The 20,311-nt window shown below is 37.6% G+C and overlaps 1 protein-coding gene across 2 annotated transcripts in view; it reads left to right on the top strand.

Annotated features, from left to right (window-relative positions):
* The window catches only part of OBSL1 (obscurin like cytoskeletal adaptor 1), a 1,518,259-nt gene that overhangs the window by 1,134,649 nt on the left and 363,299 nt on the right, over positions 1–20,311 (top strand). For both annotated transcript variants that reach the window (XM_044060562.1, XM_044060561.1), the window contains exon 15: positions 18,505–18,771. In XM_044060562.1, the coding sequence (XP_043916497.1) occupies positions 18,505–18,771 (267 nt within the window). The remainder of the gene's footprint in view (positions 1–18,504; positions 18,772–20,311) is intronic.

A 20,311-nucleotide genomic window follows, 5' to 3' on the forward strand; every position in this document is an offset into this window, starting at 1 on the left:
TATAGACAAAACGAGTGGCATGTTGCCAGAATGGGATCGAGAGTCAAAACATGAGGTGCACAGTTAAAGTTGGAGGAATATACAGGAGTGGATCATCTCTACTGCTCAAATGACTCCCAAACAGGTCAGAAACAAATTCTGGGTACTAAAACTCACTTAAATGATTTTTTACTCAATGAATATAAAAGAAAGCTCAAAACAAATTTCTAATTAAATGAAATGTCCAAAACTGTGACATATTGATAAAAATATTCAAAATAGTTACAAAAATATTTGAACCAATATCTGAATCACATAAAATGCATATAAAAGGAGAAATGACCATATTTTTTCACTCTAAACCACTTTCTCGCATTAACTAAAGCTATTTGAACTATCCAAAGTGTACAAAGTGTTGGCAAATGTGTGCAGTACTACAGTGCAGTTATTTCTCAAAGTACAGAATTTCTAAGAATATTTTGCAAAGTAGAGTCATTCAAAGAGTATACTGTGCATTTGAATATTATTACAAGTACCTGGTGTATTTGCATGTTCATACATAATTACATTTGTGTGTATTCATATTTGTATTGTGTTTAAACGGTTCTACCTCACATAAACGAAACACCAAAACACTGACAACGCAATCACCGAAACCACATAACCGACAGTACAAAAACACGAAATTCCACATGCCCGACAACGAAATAACCGGCGGTACACAAACACGAAACCTCATACACTTCACACACCACAATCAACAAACAAAACACATTCCCCGTCCAAAAACCACATACACAACACAAGCATACCAAAATCCCTACAAACCCACACTAAACCTCACATACACAACTACCTACAACCCTAACCCAAACCCTAACCCTAAGGTCCGTCACTACCTTACCTGACCGCTCCCTAACCCTAACTCGCCCCTAACCCAAACACAATCACTACAGCACACTTACCTGACCGCTCCTAACCCTAACTCACTTAACCCACTATCCACACTTACCTTACTCACTACCGCATACTTACACAGCCTTTTCCCATTTTGGCATCCTCGGCGTCAGTGCTTTCATCCGTCGGGTCGGTCTTCTGCACTGTCGATCTTCTAGGTCCCATCGCGTCAGTCTTCTGCGCTGTCGATCTTCTGGGGCTCGCGATTTCCGTGTTGATGTTCCGGCGTGTCGTTGAAGTGAGGTAGAACCGTTTAAACATAATTCGTTGGCATGGCAGAAGGATTTTGCAGACCAAGTCTGCTTGAGTTTGATAACGGTATTGCAAGAAATTGGAGAGTGTTTAAGAGTACAATATTTTCGTACAGGCTGCTTTTTTGACTAAGATGTACATACAAATACATTTATTCTGCTTAATTTAGCTGAGTCAGAAGCCATTGAAAGAGAGGGTTCATTTGTGTATGCACCTGCTGTGTTTGCAGGGGAGGGGGAAGACCACCATATTGTGATACCGGCTGAAATGCTGGAAGACTCTGGGTGCTTAAAATGTAAATTTAGAGAAATGTGTAACCCCCAAACAAATATTACAATGGAAAGGCACTTATTTTAAATAAGAGATCAAAAGCCTGGTGAAACTTTTGCAGCATATATAACCGACTTAAGAAATAAGACTAGAATGTGCAGATTTGGTGATCTAAGAGATAAGTTGATAAAAGACAGGCTCGTGTGTGGTATTACTAACAATGCCTTAAGAAATATTTTGCTTCCAGACACTGATTTAACATTGAAGAAGGCCATTGAGATTTGTCAGATAGACGAGCTTACAGAAAAGCACATAAATATGCTTACAAATGAGAAAGCACACACATGGCTCCTTCTACTGCTAATGTAGATAGTATGCAGCATGAGGTTAAAAGATACAGACCAAAGGGTATGGTAACTTCACCAAAACCCAGAGCAGCTTCAGAAAGGCCCAGAGTACAAGCAGCAAAGCACAGGGGCGACTCAGCAAAACCTGTAGCTAGCCTCATAGTCAACTGTCATTATTGTGGAGATAATCACAAGTCCAAAAGAGAAAGGTGCTGAGCTTTTGGACAGCAGTGCCATTCTTGTAAAAAGTGTAATTATTTAAAAAGTTTTGTAAATCTAAAGGGGCACATTCTTTTATTTAAAAAGAGCATTTAAAGAAGCAAGTTGATCAATTAGAAAGCTGCAACCCTACTTTTTATGTTGATGTTGTGTCTGTGCTTGGTGAAACAGTCAGTACAGTAGATTTGTGGGCAAAGAATGAAATCTTTTGTACTGTTCAAATTAATGGGAGGCCCATACAGCTTAAAGTAGCTGTTGGTTCAAAGTGCAATGTTATGTAAGCTGAAACATTTGCTAGAGTAAAAGATGGTTAGAAGCTTGATGTTTATGGTGGTGAAGAAATTCAGACTGAAGGCTCAGTAGTGCTTTCATGTTACTCTGCTGGGAACAGCTATAACTTGCAATTTTACATAGTCAAGAGACACGTGCTGTCATTATTAGGCCTCAGAAACAGTTTGAAAATGGGACTGCTTTCATTTAATAAGGAAGTCCACCATGTAAGCTTGAATGATAACAGCTCAAATTTTTCCCAGATTATTTTTTCTGATTATGCTGATCTTTTTAAAGACAAGCTAGGCAAACTTCCAGGTGTGTCCTCTATGAAGTTAGAACCTGAGGTAAGCCCAGTCATCAGACCAGCACTGAAAGTTCCAGTAGCAATGCAGACCAAAGTCAAAGCTAAGCTAGACAGAATGACGCAGCAAGTAACAATCTGTCCAGTTGAAGAACCAACTGAACTGGTATCTTCCATGGTATTAGCACATAAGTAAATATATCAGAATATGTATTGATCCAAGGGATTTGAACAAAGCACTAAAAAGACCTCATCATTGAATGCGTACAGTCGAAGAAGTTGCTGCTTTCATGAAAAATGTAACTGTTTTTCCTGTCTTACATGCTAAAAGTAAATTTTGTCAAATTTTGCTTGATCAGAAATCTTCATTGCTAACCACATTCAGTACACTATTGGGAAGGTACAGATTTTTGAGAATGGCATTTGAGATAAATTCTACCAGTCAAGTCTTTCAACGTGTGATGGAACAAATTTTTTTCTGGCTATCCATGTGCTATAATAGTAGATGATATTCTTGTTGGAGGCAATGGTGAAGATGAGCATGATGGAAACCTCAAGAAAGTTCTGGAAGGAGCTTGTGAAATTAATCTTAAGCTGAATCCTCAGAAATGTAAATTCAGGCTATAAGAAGTTACTTGTGTAGGTCATTTGTTTACCAGTTCAGGCTTACGACCAGATCCTTCCAATCAAACTGCAATTATTAAGATGCCAGCTCCAAATAATGTCCGATCCCTACAATGTTTTCTTGGCATGGTCAACTATTTAGTCCAATTCATTCCAAATTTGAGTTAACTTTCAGCACTGCTCAGAGAGCTGACATGTAAAGATATAGCTTGGTCCTGGTCAGAACAACACCAAAGAGCATTTGATATCCTGAAAAAGAAAATTGCCAGTCCATCTACTTTAAGATACTATGATATTCACAAACCAGTAACTGTTTCCTGTGATGCTTCTAAGTTTGGTCTTGGTGCAGTCATTCTTCAAGAGGGTAGACCAGTAGCCTATGCGTTGAGAACTCTAACCAAAACCAAGATGCAGTATGCCCAAATTGAGAAAGAACTCTTGACAATTGTGTTTGCATGTTTGAAGTTCTATGATTATATTTATGGCTAACCTATTCAAATTGAGACTGACCACCAAACTCTAGTCACTATTTTGAGAAACCATATGCACACAGCTCCTGCTAGATTGCAACGTGTGATGCTCAAATTGCAGAAGTACAATTTCAATCTTGTTTACACAAAAGGCAAACTTTTTTATCTTGCTGATACTTTATCCCAATCACTCAGAAAAAACACTGAACAGCATGAGAATAAGAAACGTAATTTTGAAATCATGGAAGTGAAACATTTTTCTTCCACACATCTTGATGAGCTTAGAACTTACAAAGCTTCAGATGCAATTTTCCAGAAGGTCAACCAACTTGTCAGCCAAGGATGGCTGTTAAAGCTATCTTCTTTACCAGTAGATGTGCGGTATTATTTTCCTTACAGAGACAAGATTTTGTTAGACAATGGTATCATCACAAAAGGTCCAAAAGTGATTTTTCCAAAATCCTTGCAATAAGAGTACATTGAAATTTTGCATTGTGGCCCCCATGAACTGATTCTACCAAACGAAGGGTGAGAGGATTAGTATTTTGGCCTTCTATGTCAAAAGATAATAAGAAGGTACTTTCATCTTGTTCTCTGTGCAATAGTACTAAACCACATCAACAAAAAGAGTCACTTCAATTAAGCCAGATTCCTGAACTACCATGGTCAACAGTAGCCAATGATATCTTCAGTTGGAATGGTCAACATTACTTGGTATTAATGGACACTTATTCAGATTGGTTCGGGATTGACCTGCTTCCTAATCTAATATCTAATTGTCATTACTAAGTTGAAGAGACATTTTTCTGTCCATGGTAGTCTGCACAGAGTCATTTCTGAGGGTCTATATTATATAGATGAAAAATCAAAATGTCGAATGCTCACATGAGTGTAAATACAGAAATTTGAAATCGCTATTGTGGGGGGTTGTGCCCCCCCATACCCCCCGCTAAATATATATTCCAACTCCAAGATTGCACTACAGTGAGGAAAAGGCAAATATTCCGATCCTCACTGTTTGGCGATCCAAAAAAATAAACATCGAGTTCCTGCATTTATGCTCATGTGAGTGTTCAATAGTCTGACTTTTCATTGATCTAAAATAGACCCATTTCTGACAATGGTGCACAGTTTACAAGTCAGCAGTTCAAAAGATTTGCTGAGACTTGGGACTTTGTTCACATTACAAATAGTCCTGAATACCCACAGTCAAACGGCTTGGCTGATTTTGCAGTTCAAAGTGCAAAACAGCTGTTAGGGAAATCAAAATGAGACAATACTGATGCTTTTCGAATCTTGTTGAATATCGGAAACATTCCTCATGATAATCATCTTGGTTTGCCTGCCCAGAGACTTATGTCAAGACAAACCAGAACCATATTACCAATCAGTAGCAATTTGTGGGTTCCAGGTGCTAGAAACAACAAAGCAGTGAAAACTCAACTCCTGAAAAAGTGTTTGCCCCAGAAGTCCTGCTATGATAAGACCAGCAAACTGTTCAGTCCATTACTGGAAGTGGAGATAATAAGGATGCAGACAACAAAACATTTTGATCGGATCATATTTGTGAAGGTTTGTGTCAAGAACTGAGATCATACATTGTGGAATTGCAGGGAATGGAATTTTAGTGGAATCGGATTCGGAAACATTTATTACTGGTGTCTGAGCCAGTGTTACAGCATCTTGCCTGTAATAAAGACTCTAATTCTCAGAGTGACATCCAATGTTCCAGTTCCAGAGGACATTCTGCCAGCAATCCCTATTCCTGAGAATGTCCCTGAGAGTCCTGAAGCAGAACACTCCCCAGTGACTGTCCATGTTGTTAAACCCAGTGTTGACTATTACATTACAAGATCAGATCGCATTTCCAGACCTAGTTCCAGATACACGGCAACCTGGAAATGAATGTTGTTTTGTTTATTATTGTCTGTATAATCTGCATGCCTATTCAAATGTCATTGTCAATGCAAGACAGCTCAGTAAAGAGGGAGGATGTAGATCAGAGTGTGTGATATACCTTTAAGAAGCATTCCAGTTAGCAGGCACGTGCAAGCAAGAGTGACATTTTGAGTGAGCAGCCAGAGTGAAAGCATGTATGTGAGTAGCAGTCAGTCAATTTGTTCATTTAATTTTAATGTTCCTAATATCCAACCTGATGTGTTTGTGTATAATAAACTACTTAAATGAGCACCCAAGCATAATTGTCTTATTGAATATATACAAGACGAGCGATACACAGCACTTGCAGATAGACCACTTTATTTCCTCTTTTAAAACAGGGGTTTAACGGGGGGGGGTCACTGTTTGCTTCGCTTCCACCACTACCTTACTGTCTCACACACACACACACACTCACACACACACACACACACACACACACACACACACACACACACTCACACACACACACACACACACACACACACACACACACACACACACACACACACACACACACACACACACACACACACACACTTCTACAATGATACAGAAATCTCTGAATGTGGTGCAAGTGATGTCATTCCAGTCACATCGTTTTGTCACGTGGAGCACATCATCCTGTACTGCCTTGCTGTCCTTCTCTAGTGGCAGTAATCCTGCTCTTACTCTGTAACCACCAGACTCCTCCTGTCTGCCTCATTTGTTCTGTACAAATATTTACAAGTCAGACAGCCTGTGATCCTACTATTTCTATTAGTTTGTGTATTGGTGTGGTCCCCTTTTTCTGCTACCCTGTACATTCCACTCAGGGCTTCTTCAGACTTAGCAGTCTCCCAATATGGCCTTTTCCACAACATTTTCAGGCAGAGTAGCTGGGTCATACCCTTGCACTTGCTAGCCTAAGTTTCCAGGTTAATTTCACTATATGTCCTGGAGTTGGTATAATCCCACTGAGTAGTCATTGGTCAAGTCTGGCCTCATAAAAACATGGCTTCCAACTTTCTGTTCTGTTCTAGCACGTTTCATTCCAAACTGGAAGAACTTCACATTGGCACAGCCCATGGCCTTCCATATCTGTACTTACAACTTTGCGTGCCCAACTTATAATCAACCGTCTACCTCCTGACCTAACCACCCTTCATTAGCTCATCTTGTAGCTGGCATCCCAAAACAACTGACAGATTTTGGCAGTCCCAGCATACCAATATTATTTATTTTATACCTGTTCTCCAGATTATCTACTTTCAAGGTTAGGTTCTGAACCTCTACCTGGAATACCCTCATGGGGCCAATTATCTGACTGCACTTATTCAACTAACTGTGCATGTCTTCTTTGTAATATGCCAGTTTTCTTTCGGGTAGCAGTCAAGGTAAATGCACCATTATGTCGTCATTGCATGCACAACATTGTATCATAAATATTTCATATGCACATTACTGCTGGCATTAAAGTAGAAATAATGCAAAGCCATCAATGAACATGACACCAAAGTGCCTGCACTGTATGTAAATCAACACGATTCTGAAGTGATACCTATATAATTGCCTTTTTTAATTAATAGCTTAATATATGACACTACATTGGTGGATCTATGAGGTCATAATACACAGTGTGAGGTCCATATTAGATCTTGTGATGCATGGCAGTTCCCATCATACCGATGTTGGACTCCACTATTGGTAGTGCACATGACATAATGCAGAATCAGCATTGTGTATTGTATTAAAGTACATAATAAAATGAAGCATTACACCGTATTATACTAGCACTATATGTGGCAAGTGTAGCACCCACTACACTGTGTGGTGCTTTAAGGATCATTCCATAGATGATACAATGTAGTACCCTCTTGGCACATGGCACCACAAGGTTAGTACTATGTATGATATTGTACAGTGGTAACATTACAGATTTTGCTCTGGTGCTTGGATTCCTTGAGACACAGTGTATTTCTTATGTTACCATTTTACCATACAACAAACACAGCAAGTGATGGGACAGTTCCAGGAATCCTCAGATCATGCTCATGTTAGGACTAGGCAATAAGTGGGGTTGTGTTCATATGGCAAAGAGTGTGATGGGACAGTCAGAGAGGTAGTCTAGCTACAGGTAGGTGAGTCTAACAGGAGAATTGTGAAAAAAGTCAAGGAATGATATAAGAACACCAATGGCTTATGTAACCTAATTTCATCACTTTTCTACCTGCATTAAACTTTCACTCATCAAGCCATTTATCCCAAGATAAGTTACTTTGTCTAGTTTACATTTCCAATGCAAATAATTTCAAAAAAGCTTGACTTTCCCTCTCTAATGTGAAAGGAACTGGACTATTTAAAAAAAGCCCTCATTTCCAGTAGCAGCAACAAGCTGCAACTACATAAGGAAAATGTCTTGGAAAATGATAGCTAGTATAGCTGAGTCTGCAAAATAATTGCAGAAGAATGTTTTCAATTGGGGGGAGGGGATGTTTGTTGATAAGGGTGGGTGTATGTGTGTGCATATGTGTACATGTGTACATGTGTGGGATGCCTTTATTAAACTGATGCATAAAACACTATAGAATATACAAGAACTGTCAGGTCTGAAACAGCTATTATGTAATTCAAAGACATGCTAATAAGTCAGTAATGAGGTCTCTCTCATTGTGGCCATACTTGTCTCTGAATCACATTTTCTCACCATCCAGTTGTCAGACGTCTAGCATTTGCTTAATCAGAGGATAACAGATATGCTAGAAAGGCCTTTCAAGATGGTATTAAAAATACTGGTCATAAAAATAAAAGAATATTAAAAATCAAACGTAAGGGCTAAAAGAATGTGACAGCATGAAATAGGCAGGACAGGCTGGATGTGAGGCATGGGGGGAGATGCAAGTGTGAGAGAGGTAGATGAGTTGCTTAGACTGTGACACAGCTGACTTAGGGAGATGTGTGATGGCAAAGGAAGGGAGAAGGGAGGAAAATTGGGAAGCGTCAGTGCAGAATATGGGATCTAGGGATAGTACGGAATTGGCTACCTAGGCAAGAAAGAACAAGAATAGACAGAAGAAAGCAACAACAGGCCAGGATTCCAGATGGGATGGAAAAAGGTGCAGGGTAAAATACAGAGGCTATCAGCAGAGTTTGTCAGTGGAATAGAGGCGTAGCAAAAGGTAAAGAGTAAGGTGAGAAAAATTGTGAAATACAGCTATAAAAAAGTGGAAAAGATGAATGTCAAGCTGGAAGAACAGACACTGAAAGGGGTAGCAGGAGATGAAGAAGAGACACCATGAGAGGTAGTTATGCAGGAATTAACCTCAACTGGACAGCAGGAAGAAAGTGAGGTGGGATGACACTTAGGACGAGAAGAGGGTGTAAGACACAGAACAGTAGTCTTGTAGGAAGAAGACAGAAGGAATGAGAAAAAAAATCTGTCTTTCAAGAGGAGGGGAGCAACAAGAATGGAAATGTGGGGAATTGACTGTTACAGATGGGCAAGTAGTGGCAGAAATCAACAAATGAATGTGAATGTTACATTATAAAACAGTGTAAGAAACTTCTTTGTGAAAGATATATCTACTTAATCACTGTATATTAATCAGATCAGGTAATGATAGTAGAAATAGTGAACTTAAACTCATCCTAAGTCAAAAAAATAATAAAAGTGTATAATTTGAAATATTGTACAGAATTACTAAGTATTCGAAAGTAATCCAAGCAGGGTAGGCAGTCTGCTTCCAGTCAAAAATCCTTTATTAAGTATGCAAACAGGTGATCCAAGTAAAACAACAATAGAGTAATAGATTCCTCACAAGTTTTCTAACAATATATATACTTTTGTATCAGGCAAGTGAGTGGTTTATTGTGCTGTAAAACAGAGTGTTATTGGTATATATGTTAAATTCACATCCCTTCCCCCATCAGTGTGACATTTGAGCTAGTTCTGCCCTACTTAGTAGCTGTCATAATAATATAACCCTTATATACTTTAAATAAAATTAATAATGATGTGGTACCTCTTATTTAACATGATTAATAAGTCTGTGATTTTATCCAAGACACTATACTACATGGCTAAAAATATAAACCTTAGACCATTTGGCAATCTAAAAATATATATGAATATGTACATATACACTTTGCATGCAAAAAAAGTTGTAAAAATCATATTTTATTTCCATAACCTGTTGTTAAAAAAGATCGCTTTCATCCTTCTAGACTTCTTCAGGTCTGTGTACAAGAACCCTAAAAACTATCTACAAAAATATTATTGTATAATTAGTTAGTATTGTTATTACACATAATTTTGAATAAAGTGGAAAAAAGAACAAGAAAAAGAAAAAAAATGTATGATGATGGAAACAAAATATACACTTAAATTAAAACTGATTTAACATGGTGTTTAAAACCAGCTGGGAGAATAAAATAAAATAACATAGAATTAGTTCTGTAAACAATATGGCAGTTTTCTAAATTCCAGTACACTTTTAAGTGAACAGTAGTAGTTTAGTCCAGGCTTCCTAAAAGAGTTCAGCTTTAATTGCCACATGAGTTCACATTTCTCCAGCATGCTCAGGATGTCTCCTTCAAGAGCACCCATGTCTATGTGATCCAGTACCTGGAATGTAAAAACTGTGTGTCTTTTATGAAGAGCAAGATGTTTGACTATACATCCAAACTGCGGTGGTGGTGCTGCGGTAGCATTGTTGCCTCACAGTAAGACATTGTCCTGTTCGATTCTCAGCTAAAGCATCTTCTGTGTGGAGACATGCATGAATGGACATACCTTCTTTGAAGGTTGTGCCTCAGGGCCGGCAACTCGGCACGTAAAAATCTACTGCCAATCATTAGCGGACCGGAGTTCCGCTGTGGTGACCCCTAACTGGGAAAAGCCAAAAGACACAACAATATTATTTTTACATCCAGAGTGGATTTCTGCCAGATGACATAAAATCCTACACTTAAGTTTATTTGCAGTCTTGCCCACATAAAATATATCACATTCATTGCACTGTGCCCTGTAAATTACTTTTGTAGTGTTACAGTCACCCCCTGCACTGGTCTTAATGATTTTCTTTAAATAAGGGCAATAAAAACTATTGTATTACCTTGCTGTATAAATATACAAAATGTACAATTAGCTTCACATTTTTTAGTGTTTCTCTCATATAGTCTAGGTCTAAATTCAACAAAACTTCTAATGTTCCTGGCTTTCCTATAAACAAAGGATGGGGCTTCACCTAAGATGTTAATCAGAAAAGGGTTTCCTGTGACAATGGCCCAGTTTTCTTCAATAACATTTTTGATACTGTGATAATTCAAAGTGTATGCCAGGATGCACCTATTTTTGCATTTGTTATTCTCTGTGGAATTTGTTAACTGGGGAGATTGAGTGAAGGTGCTTCAGTCCTTTTCGGTTCTATAATGAGTTCCAGGATGTTTTGTAACATCTGACTTTCATAGCCTCTCACTAGAAAATCATTCTCTAAGTTGTTCAGGTTTCTCAAAAATGGTTCCAGCGCTGTGGTAATTCTAGCTAATCTATAGCCCTGGGACTTCACCATATTATACTTGGTTTTTGCAGGACGCAGACTTTTACAGTGGAGTTATAAGTTAACCCTCGTTGGTTTTCTGACTAGATCAGTGGTGATTCTGTTATTGTTGGAGTCCTTGGAAATCTGCATATCTAAGAAAGTGGTTGAAGTATAGCTATGGGAAGATGTAAACTTCAAGAAGGGGGTTGTTTGATTGAGGTAAGTGATAAAATCTCCAAGCTGCAAGGTGTCACCTTCCCACACAATAAAGATGTCACCAATATAGCATAAAGAGCATGTGATATGCTGTATGTAGTCTGTGTTGTTTAACACAAAGTTCTCCTCTCACTTGCCCTGGGCTATGTTAGCTATGTTAGCTATGCTGGGAGCCATGACACCCCTCATTGCTATACCAGTTTTTTGTTTGTAGTGTTTGCCATTTAAAGTAAAGAAATTAGTCCAGTACAAGATTAATGAGCTTGCTTAACTTTTGCAGTTGTGCCTGTGTACCTTGATTATGTTTTTAAAAGATTCCATAGCTGCTGTTATACAGTAATTGTTAAGGAGCATTGTGTACAAAGATTCCACATCGATAGTTAATAAAATACTGTCCGCTTCCACTGTGATGTTTTCTATTTTCCTTAAAAAAAATCCATTGAATCTCTTATGTATGACTTAGTACAGAAAGAAAGTTTTTTTAATTGAAGACACTTTCATGTAATAATTGTGCCATGGCAATGGACAGAGGAGAGACAATACTAATATAAAACAAGACTTAGAATGCTATTGGATGAGGTGATAAAGACAGTCACCAAAAGGGAAGGATATGGTACATGTAGGCTCCAGTGACCTGTTGTATACAGTGGCAGAAGTGGTAGGATGTAAGTCAAGGAAGATTGTACCAAAATGCCAGGAAAAGGGTAGAAGTCCCAAAAATATTAGCTGTGCCAGCAGCAGAGGAAGGGAAGGATTGGGGGTAAAATGGCTGGCTGTTGTAGTGAACAAGGGCTTGGGATTAGTAGGAGGATTTGCCAGACAGTAAACAGAAAGAAATAAAATAAGGAGAGAACATTACAGGGGCGTGAAGCGGGATAATTTGGCGCATGCTGGAGTATATATGTATGTATACATGTTGTAATTCAAGGATACATTAAAAACAAACAACACAGTTCTTGGTTAACATAAAGGATAAATACATAACAAAGGAAACATATTAAAAAAGAATATCTGAAACTCATTTCTAAACCAACACAATAAAGTCCTCACTACCACAGTTTTCCATTCAGCAAGAGTTACAATTTTCTTTATCTTTAAAGCCTTGTATTCACTGAATGCCAAAACATTTATAAACAGTAAAAAAGGAAAAATAAAATAAAAAATGTTGCAATGTATATATATAAATATATATATATATATATATATATATATATATATATGTATATATGTGTGTGTGTGTGTGTGTGTGTGTGTCAAAATCATGGCCTCAAGCTAAATGCCAAAAAGTGCATAGTCATCCCCACTGGAAAAAACAAAGTACACGCGAACTACCACATATGTGATAGTCCTTTAAATACAGAAAATGTAATAAGGGATCTGGGGACCCAAGTAGATAGTAATCTCTCCTTTGCTAATCATATTGCGAAGGTGGTTAGAAAATCCTTCTATGTGGCCCACCTAATCACAAGAGGGTTCGTATCTACGCATCTAGAACAAAAGAGGTTATTGTGCCCCTTATCAGACCCATCATAGAGTACAAAGCTCCATTTGGGATGTACCTTACAAGACATCTGCAACAGCTGGAAAGACCACAAAAGTACCTCACCAAGAGGATTACTGGCCTCAAACATATGCCCTATGCAGCCCGACTGAAGAAACTCCAGCTGTACTCAGTTGCATACTGCTTACTCAGAGGTGATCTCTGCCTGACATACAAGGCCATGTCCAACCCAGAATTGATGGACATGCTCCACCTAAAAAAAAAAAAACAAATCCCCATGAGCCACATGCTCTAGGGATCTAAGCCTCACCACAATGATAAATAGGACGTGCCGGAGGGATGGATTCCTGTCCCAGAGACTCCCCATGCTTTGGAACAGGATTCATATCTACATTAGGCAGAGCCCCTCACTAACACTCTTCAAGAGAAACCTTGAAGAGTGGATGAGAAACAGAAAATTTACCTTGGGGATCACTGCAGTGGCTCTGCTGGACAGAGGCACAGGGAACTAATGGCTCTGCTGGACCAAGGCACAGGGAACAAATCTAAGGGGGTGGCGAAAGTCAACACATTCTGGCTAGGCTTATAAAATAATATAATAAAATAATAATTTATATAGGCTAGGCTAAATACAAAATCCAAAGAAAGAAAAAACAACCACACAAAGGAGCCAGGAAACTGCAAGCTTTTATGTCTTCTGATACCTCGGCTATACAAGCCTTCACAGGAATGTGAAGGCTTATATAGCCGAGGTATCAGAAGACATAAAAGCTTGCAGTTTCCTGGCTCCTTTGTGTGGTTGTTTATTTAGGCTTATAGATGCCCTCGGGCAGATCGCCTAGTACTTACCTATGAACCTATGATCCTATATATTAGCATGAAGCTCTGATCACCATCCTTTGGGTACCACAAGTAAAATGCCAGATTAAATCTTGCATCCTAGCTACACCACTTTCATATGCAACATGCTTGAAACAGTTCCTTCACCATTCATTGTTCAGCATTTAGAACTTTTTAATCAAAGGACATTCAAAATGTGGGTGAGCAATGTTTTCTTCCTGATATACACGTTTATGCCTACCACATTGCATCTCTCTCTACTGTTTGCATTTGAGAACAACCTTTACTGCTATCCTTTTTGGACAAAGATTCATGTCATAGCCCAGATTTACACTGGAAGATGCATCTCATTTATTACGTCTTCCAAATGCATTTTTACTTTACTAAATTTCACTTTCCATTGTAACAACAGGAACAAACCTCTGACATCACTCTTTCATAAAGCTTTTTTCCCTGACACCCTCTCATTTCTTACATTCTTATTTCCATGCTCCATTTGCCACAATTTCCTCATTCATTCATCACTATCACCTGAACTCAATCTTTTAAGGCCAGTTTTCTAGTCATCCCATCCACTTCCATCAATCAAATGAGTCTCATCCCACCTCACAGAATCTCTACCAACTTATGTTAATTGATTACTGAAAATAAAAGTAGCACCAGGTTCACCACATCCATCTGCATTCACTCACTGAGTTACATTCTATACCTAACGATGCCATGGAAAAACATGCAATAGCATCATTGTAAATGTTACAGGCATAAAAGAGTACTGCCATGTATAAAGTAGAACTTAGAAAGACTAAACAAATCCAAAATGTTCTTAAAATTAGACTTACACCCATTCCCTTCAAGCATACCTGCCTCCTTTCAACCTTGCATATATAACTGTTAATCTCAACCACTCTCTTTCCCATGTACCCCACACTGTCAAAACTTTCACCACATCCTCTTGACTTTTAGCCAATATACAGAAATCATCCTCATATGATATAATTTTTGATACTTCTGTTCCTGCCACATAAAGACATATTCACATTCTCTTCTAAAGCCCTAAGAACTTTAGCCACATATCCTGCGTACCAAAGCAGAGTCAAAATTCATCCTTGTAAACCTTGTTTTTCATACAAGACTCTATAAACCCTTCCATTAATTCAAATGTTTAACTTCCAATACTTTTTAACCACCCTGCAGATCTCCTCTACATTTCTAAGTCATCTAAACTACTTCATACTCTTCCATGCTCAATATTCTCAAAAAACAAAAAAGCAAAAAAAAAAAAAAAAAAAAAAAAAAATTCACATGTTCAAAGAACACACGTCCACCCACTAGCCCCTCTTCTCCCTGGTTAAAAATCGCCCATTTTATTCTGAAACAAAGCTATCAAGCTCTTTCACCACACATCTGGAATTCACAGTAGATCACTAAGTAATAATCCTTCAGGCATTTGTGTTCTGTTGCTTAAGCATTGTATTATCCACTGGATTATACATGGATTGAAAATTACTGCTGTTAAAATGTGAGCTGTTTATTTACATAGAAAAATGTCAAACTCTTTAGGAATATCAGGATAAGAATGCAAGGTCAGTCCATTGTAAAAGGCTTCTGTTACCTTTTCAAAGAACGACTGAAGGTTCTGAAGATAAGATATCCCCTTACAACACACATACTGTAACATATCTAACATAATGAGGTGGCATGCATTATTCTGGATAAGCTGAGTTGTGCCTTTCTCTATGATTTTACACAGAATAATGGATGGGCTGGTGAATATAAAATTGACTGGATCTGGTGGGACCTGCCCTGTCTATGTGAATTTATGTCATTACTCTTTGTTACCTTAGATCAGTGATGTGTCCACAAGCTAATATTTTATTTAACAAGATTGATGGTGTTTTGCTAGGTTTTCCTTAATTTAGTATAGAATGAACTATTTGAGTAGTTATTGTATATGTGCTTATGTAATGGAGGTCACCCATTTCTGTATAGCATTTTGACATTTGTTCCATCTTATGATAAAGTTCTACAATTCGCAGAATATTTTCTATGCACACGTCTGTTACTTTCTATAACTCAGAGAGCACTTTATTGATACTCTACATTTACAACTTCCACCATTCAGTTTGCTGATCTAAATAATGGATTATCCTATTATTGTGCTCATTCTTAGAGGCCAAACTTATTTCATAGATACAAGTGGAAGACTGGATAAGAAATTAAGCTGTTTCTTCAGTATTTCATCTACATTTGTTTCTATGACTCAGATAATTTTTGAAAGCTAAATAGCCTCTATTTTTCTTTTGTATGCCTTATTAATTTTTGATATCAAAGGAGGTCTTGTTTAATTTACCCATGCATTTTAATGATATGCGTTCATGAATGCAGAAGTTAATATCTCAATGGGACAGTTTCACTCAATTTCACTAAGTGTATGTACTTTCTTACAATGTTCATTCCAGCATGAACAATGACTAATATAATAACCATTAATCCTTTTGAATGCTGTGACAAAATTTCTTGCAAAGTCTGTGGTATTTATTTTGTTTGTAAACATTACAGTTCATGGCTTGGCTTCACGATATGCTTTTGTATTGATTATCAATCAGATCAGTTGATACAAGAGTGAGGGGGATATTTTGAAGATAATTTTATATAGAAAAAGACAGCTCAAGAGGCACTGGGCTTTGGAACACGAAGAATAGATAATATAGGAAAAATCAGATATACTATCACGAGTCAGTTCTGGTAGCTGCCTAACATGAAAACATTAAACTTTTTTTTTGTTAATATAATTAAAATACTAGTTTTTACTTGAGCCTATTTACCTAGCCACTGTGTAGCAGTAATCAGCGTTCTCATCAGACTTGGTTCTATCCCCAGTCTCTGCCATTTTCCAAACATCTGTTTGTATGGGACAGAGACACTGACTGCGGTGAAGTTTTACAATACTGCATCTATCAGTAGTGTCTTGTCAAATGATCCTGCAACAAAGTCATAAGAATGGATCAGGTTCATATAGGACCTGTATCTTGCCATGGAGGTTGCTGGCATTATAATAAGTAAGTAGCCTTTCTCTCAAAATTCTCAGTATTGCTTTGCTGCTGCTGTTCCTCTTAAACTAAGAGGCCACAGAACATCCGCACATTTCCCTGATTATCTCACCACCCCATTGTACAATGGCAGCATTGTTTCTATCTTTCAGCCCTCAGACACTTTGCATGACCAGCAATGATCTGTTGGCCAGATTCTTGACAATGTTGCAATGCAAGACATGTGGACCCTCTCTCTTCTTCTCTGTCAGGGCACTGACCACCTCCTCCAGCTCCATCTTTGTGTCTGTCCACTGCTCTTCCTGTCTTCCATGTCTCCCAGGTTAACACCATCTCTCCCTTTCCTTCATGAAAGCTGAGATGAAGTCTTATTTAATACACCTCTCTTTTCCATGAGCTCCCATACATCCTTGCTGAGCCTTAGCAGGTCTGCCAGTCCTTTCTTCCTTTCTGCTGTGTAATACAAAGAGAGACATTTTTTTCCTTTTCTTGATCCTTTTACAAGCTCTCTTCTGAACGTAATGCACCTTCCTTCTCCCTGCTTTCCATCTCTTGCATGGTGTGTGTGTGTGTGTGTGTGTGTGTGTGTGTGTGTGTGTGTGTGTGTGTGTGTGTGTGTGTGTGTGTGTGTGTGTGTGTGTGTGTGTGTGTGTGTGTGTCTGTGTGTGTCGCATTATTAGCTTCAACATTCATAAGTGAACAAGATTTTTTCCAAAACTCTGTTTCATATGTAAACACATTATACCTTTTTGACTCTTCATCAGATTCTCGTGTCCATGATTATACGTTTGACTCAACAACATTCCATTTTCTAAGTACTAAAATGCTCATCAATGTGCATGTTACAAGAATTATATTGTGACTATATTAAATTTACACATTTTTGGGTATGCTATGATAATTCTTTTCTCTTCCGAAAATAAATTTTCAATAGAGGCTATATATCTGCCAACACAATGTAAAAAAAAAAATAGAATAGCAGATGCATTCTTCACAGCTTCAAAGATAATTATATTCTGTTTACACTGTAATTCTTGGAAGTGAATGCAGATCTGTTCTACTTATTACTATGGTAATATGCAGGTAAGAAAGTGAAACATGGGCAGTTCTTTTGGAGCAGAACTGTTAAAATCCTAAATGTGAAGGCACTGCTTTTCAGAGTTGTTTTCTCTTTTTAAATACCTTATGAATTGGAGAATAGAAGGTACTAAAGTTTTGCCAAAGCACAAGTATTCCCCTTTTCATCACTATGTGACAAAATTGCAGCTGATTATATCATTTTGCAGGAGTAGAGGAGGTGCAACACACCCAACACTATACATTATATTCATGTTTTCTATACAAAGTCCTATGATCATAGTTTTGTGCATTCTTAAATTCTTTCCATCTTTGTCCCAAACCCCCAAAAATCTGTTGTTCTAATGGACCCAAGTGGTGTTTTTGCACTCTCACTGCCTGAGCTCATACAGCAGTAGAATGTAGCATTGAAATTATTCTCACATCAATGGTCTGCAATGAGAAGAGAGGGTTACAATGAAGGAGACCGTTACTGTAACAAATGTAAACAAACTGTAATAGGTATATGTACTAATAGCAATACTGGGAACTGTATTCACTTTACAGTCCTTTATTTTCATTTGTATTCTGTTTTTGTGTAACACACAAATTAAACTGAGATGGCCAAGATAAATGGAAGCTGTATATAAAATAATACTTATACTAAAATCATTGTATACTTGTTTTCTCAGAAACGCCACTGATGTTTGCACAGGGCCTATATGACATATGTGGCTATAAAGATGAAACTGTAACCTTTCGCTGTGAACTGTGCAAACTGAGAGGAGATGTGTTGTGGCTGAAAGATGGAAAGGAGATCATGCCAAGTCGAAAGCACATTATTAAGGCAGAGGGGAGAGAAAGGTCACTTACAATTGCAAAGATCGGAAAAGATGATAGTGGAACTTACACATGTGAATCAAAAGATGACAGAACATCGGGGAACCTTGTTGTGGAAAGTAAGTATTTTTCCTTACCTCTGCCTTCTATGATCACTTCTTTGTTGTCTTAATAGTTTGTCTTCCGTTAATGTGTGATCTGTAAATTGTACAATATTCTGTATGCCACATACTTCCCGTCTCGATTACTCATGGACATAGACCTGAAATGCATGTCCTAGACATGCCGTCTTAGTGGCTATACCTAGTATTGAACCTTAGAAGTTGATACACTTATCCTTAGCTATACTTTAGTAAGAGTTTGTGTACTGTAAGCATATCATCCATTAGAAGAGTATGGTATTCATTTACTTCATAGTTGGCAGTTCCTTAAAAAAAGTCAGTCAAGCATGGCTGAATTGTATGGGATTATAATTTACATCAAGATTTGGTGACCACAAAGGTAGTTATATAAGTTGAGTGGATCAGGAACAGTAGTATCCTGTAGGAGGAGGTGGGGGGACTTTGTCTCCCATTTTAAAGCCTTTCTTTGAATGCCATTTCTGTTTGTTATGCTCGACCATCAAAGATTCAATTAACTAAATAATAAATTAATAATAATAATAATCAAATAATAATAATAAATAATAATAAACTTTCTCACAGTAAACAAAGCTAACAACACTTATGGTGAAACCCTATTTTCAAATCATATAGCCAAATTATGGAACTCTCTACCCCAAACCCTCCAAAACACATCTGAATCTACCAGTTTTAAACTACTACTACTATTTGAACATCTATCCAAGAACTGGCATTGCTTCTCTGCCAAACCTGACTGACGAGATAGCTAAACTCTGTCAACACACTGTCCACTCCTTATCTAATTTTCTCCCTCTCCTCAGTGTTTATTACTACTCAAAAATAAATATATATCAAGAAAATGTCATTTGGTCATAACTATTATTTAATATGTACACACTACTAACTTTATTTTTTCTCACAGTGATCTTCACTGAAATGCTTGTGTTTTTCTTTTTTAACCTGTATCTACTAGAAAACTGTATGGAATACTACTTTGTATAGACTAACTAGAAGATATGTATTCTGCATCTTACTGTATGTATACTGTTGTACTAATTAATGTATATATATTGTTTGTATTTCTGTATAGCTTTTCTCCCCGGGTTCCACTGAAAATGGGCTTCTGGCCCAGTCGGACTTTCCCAAAAAAAAAATGAAAATAAATACAATAAATAAATAAACCCTTCTGCAATCAGATCGTCCTTGACTGAGGAGTACAGCTACGTGTGGTAATCTCCATAATAATAGTTGATTGACATCAACATCGACATCCTTTATGAATTTTCAGTAAAAATGATGGGTATTCATCAGTTGTCTGAGCCCATTCCTTTAGCTCAGACTTCACAAATTCTTCTCTCTTCTTTTCCCTGTGTGACTAACGCAGTATACCAAGTATAAAAGAAAACAGCTCAACAGAGTCATAAGACAAATTTAACAGTACATATACACTGAAAAAGCTCCAAGAAGGTAGCAGATTAGTTGTGTAACTTTGGCAGCTTGTTATTAACCCACAAGGTCTTGGCCAGGTGCCTAAAGT

This window comes from Protopterus annectens, chromosome 2.part0 (assembly GCF_019279795.1).
Source record: "Protopterus annectens isolate FY-2018-M chromosome 2.part0, PAN1.0, whole genome shotgun sequence".
Classification (NCBI taxonomy): Eukaryota; Metazoa; Chordata; order Ceratodontiformes; family Protopteridae; genus Protopterus; species Protopterus annectens.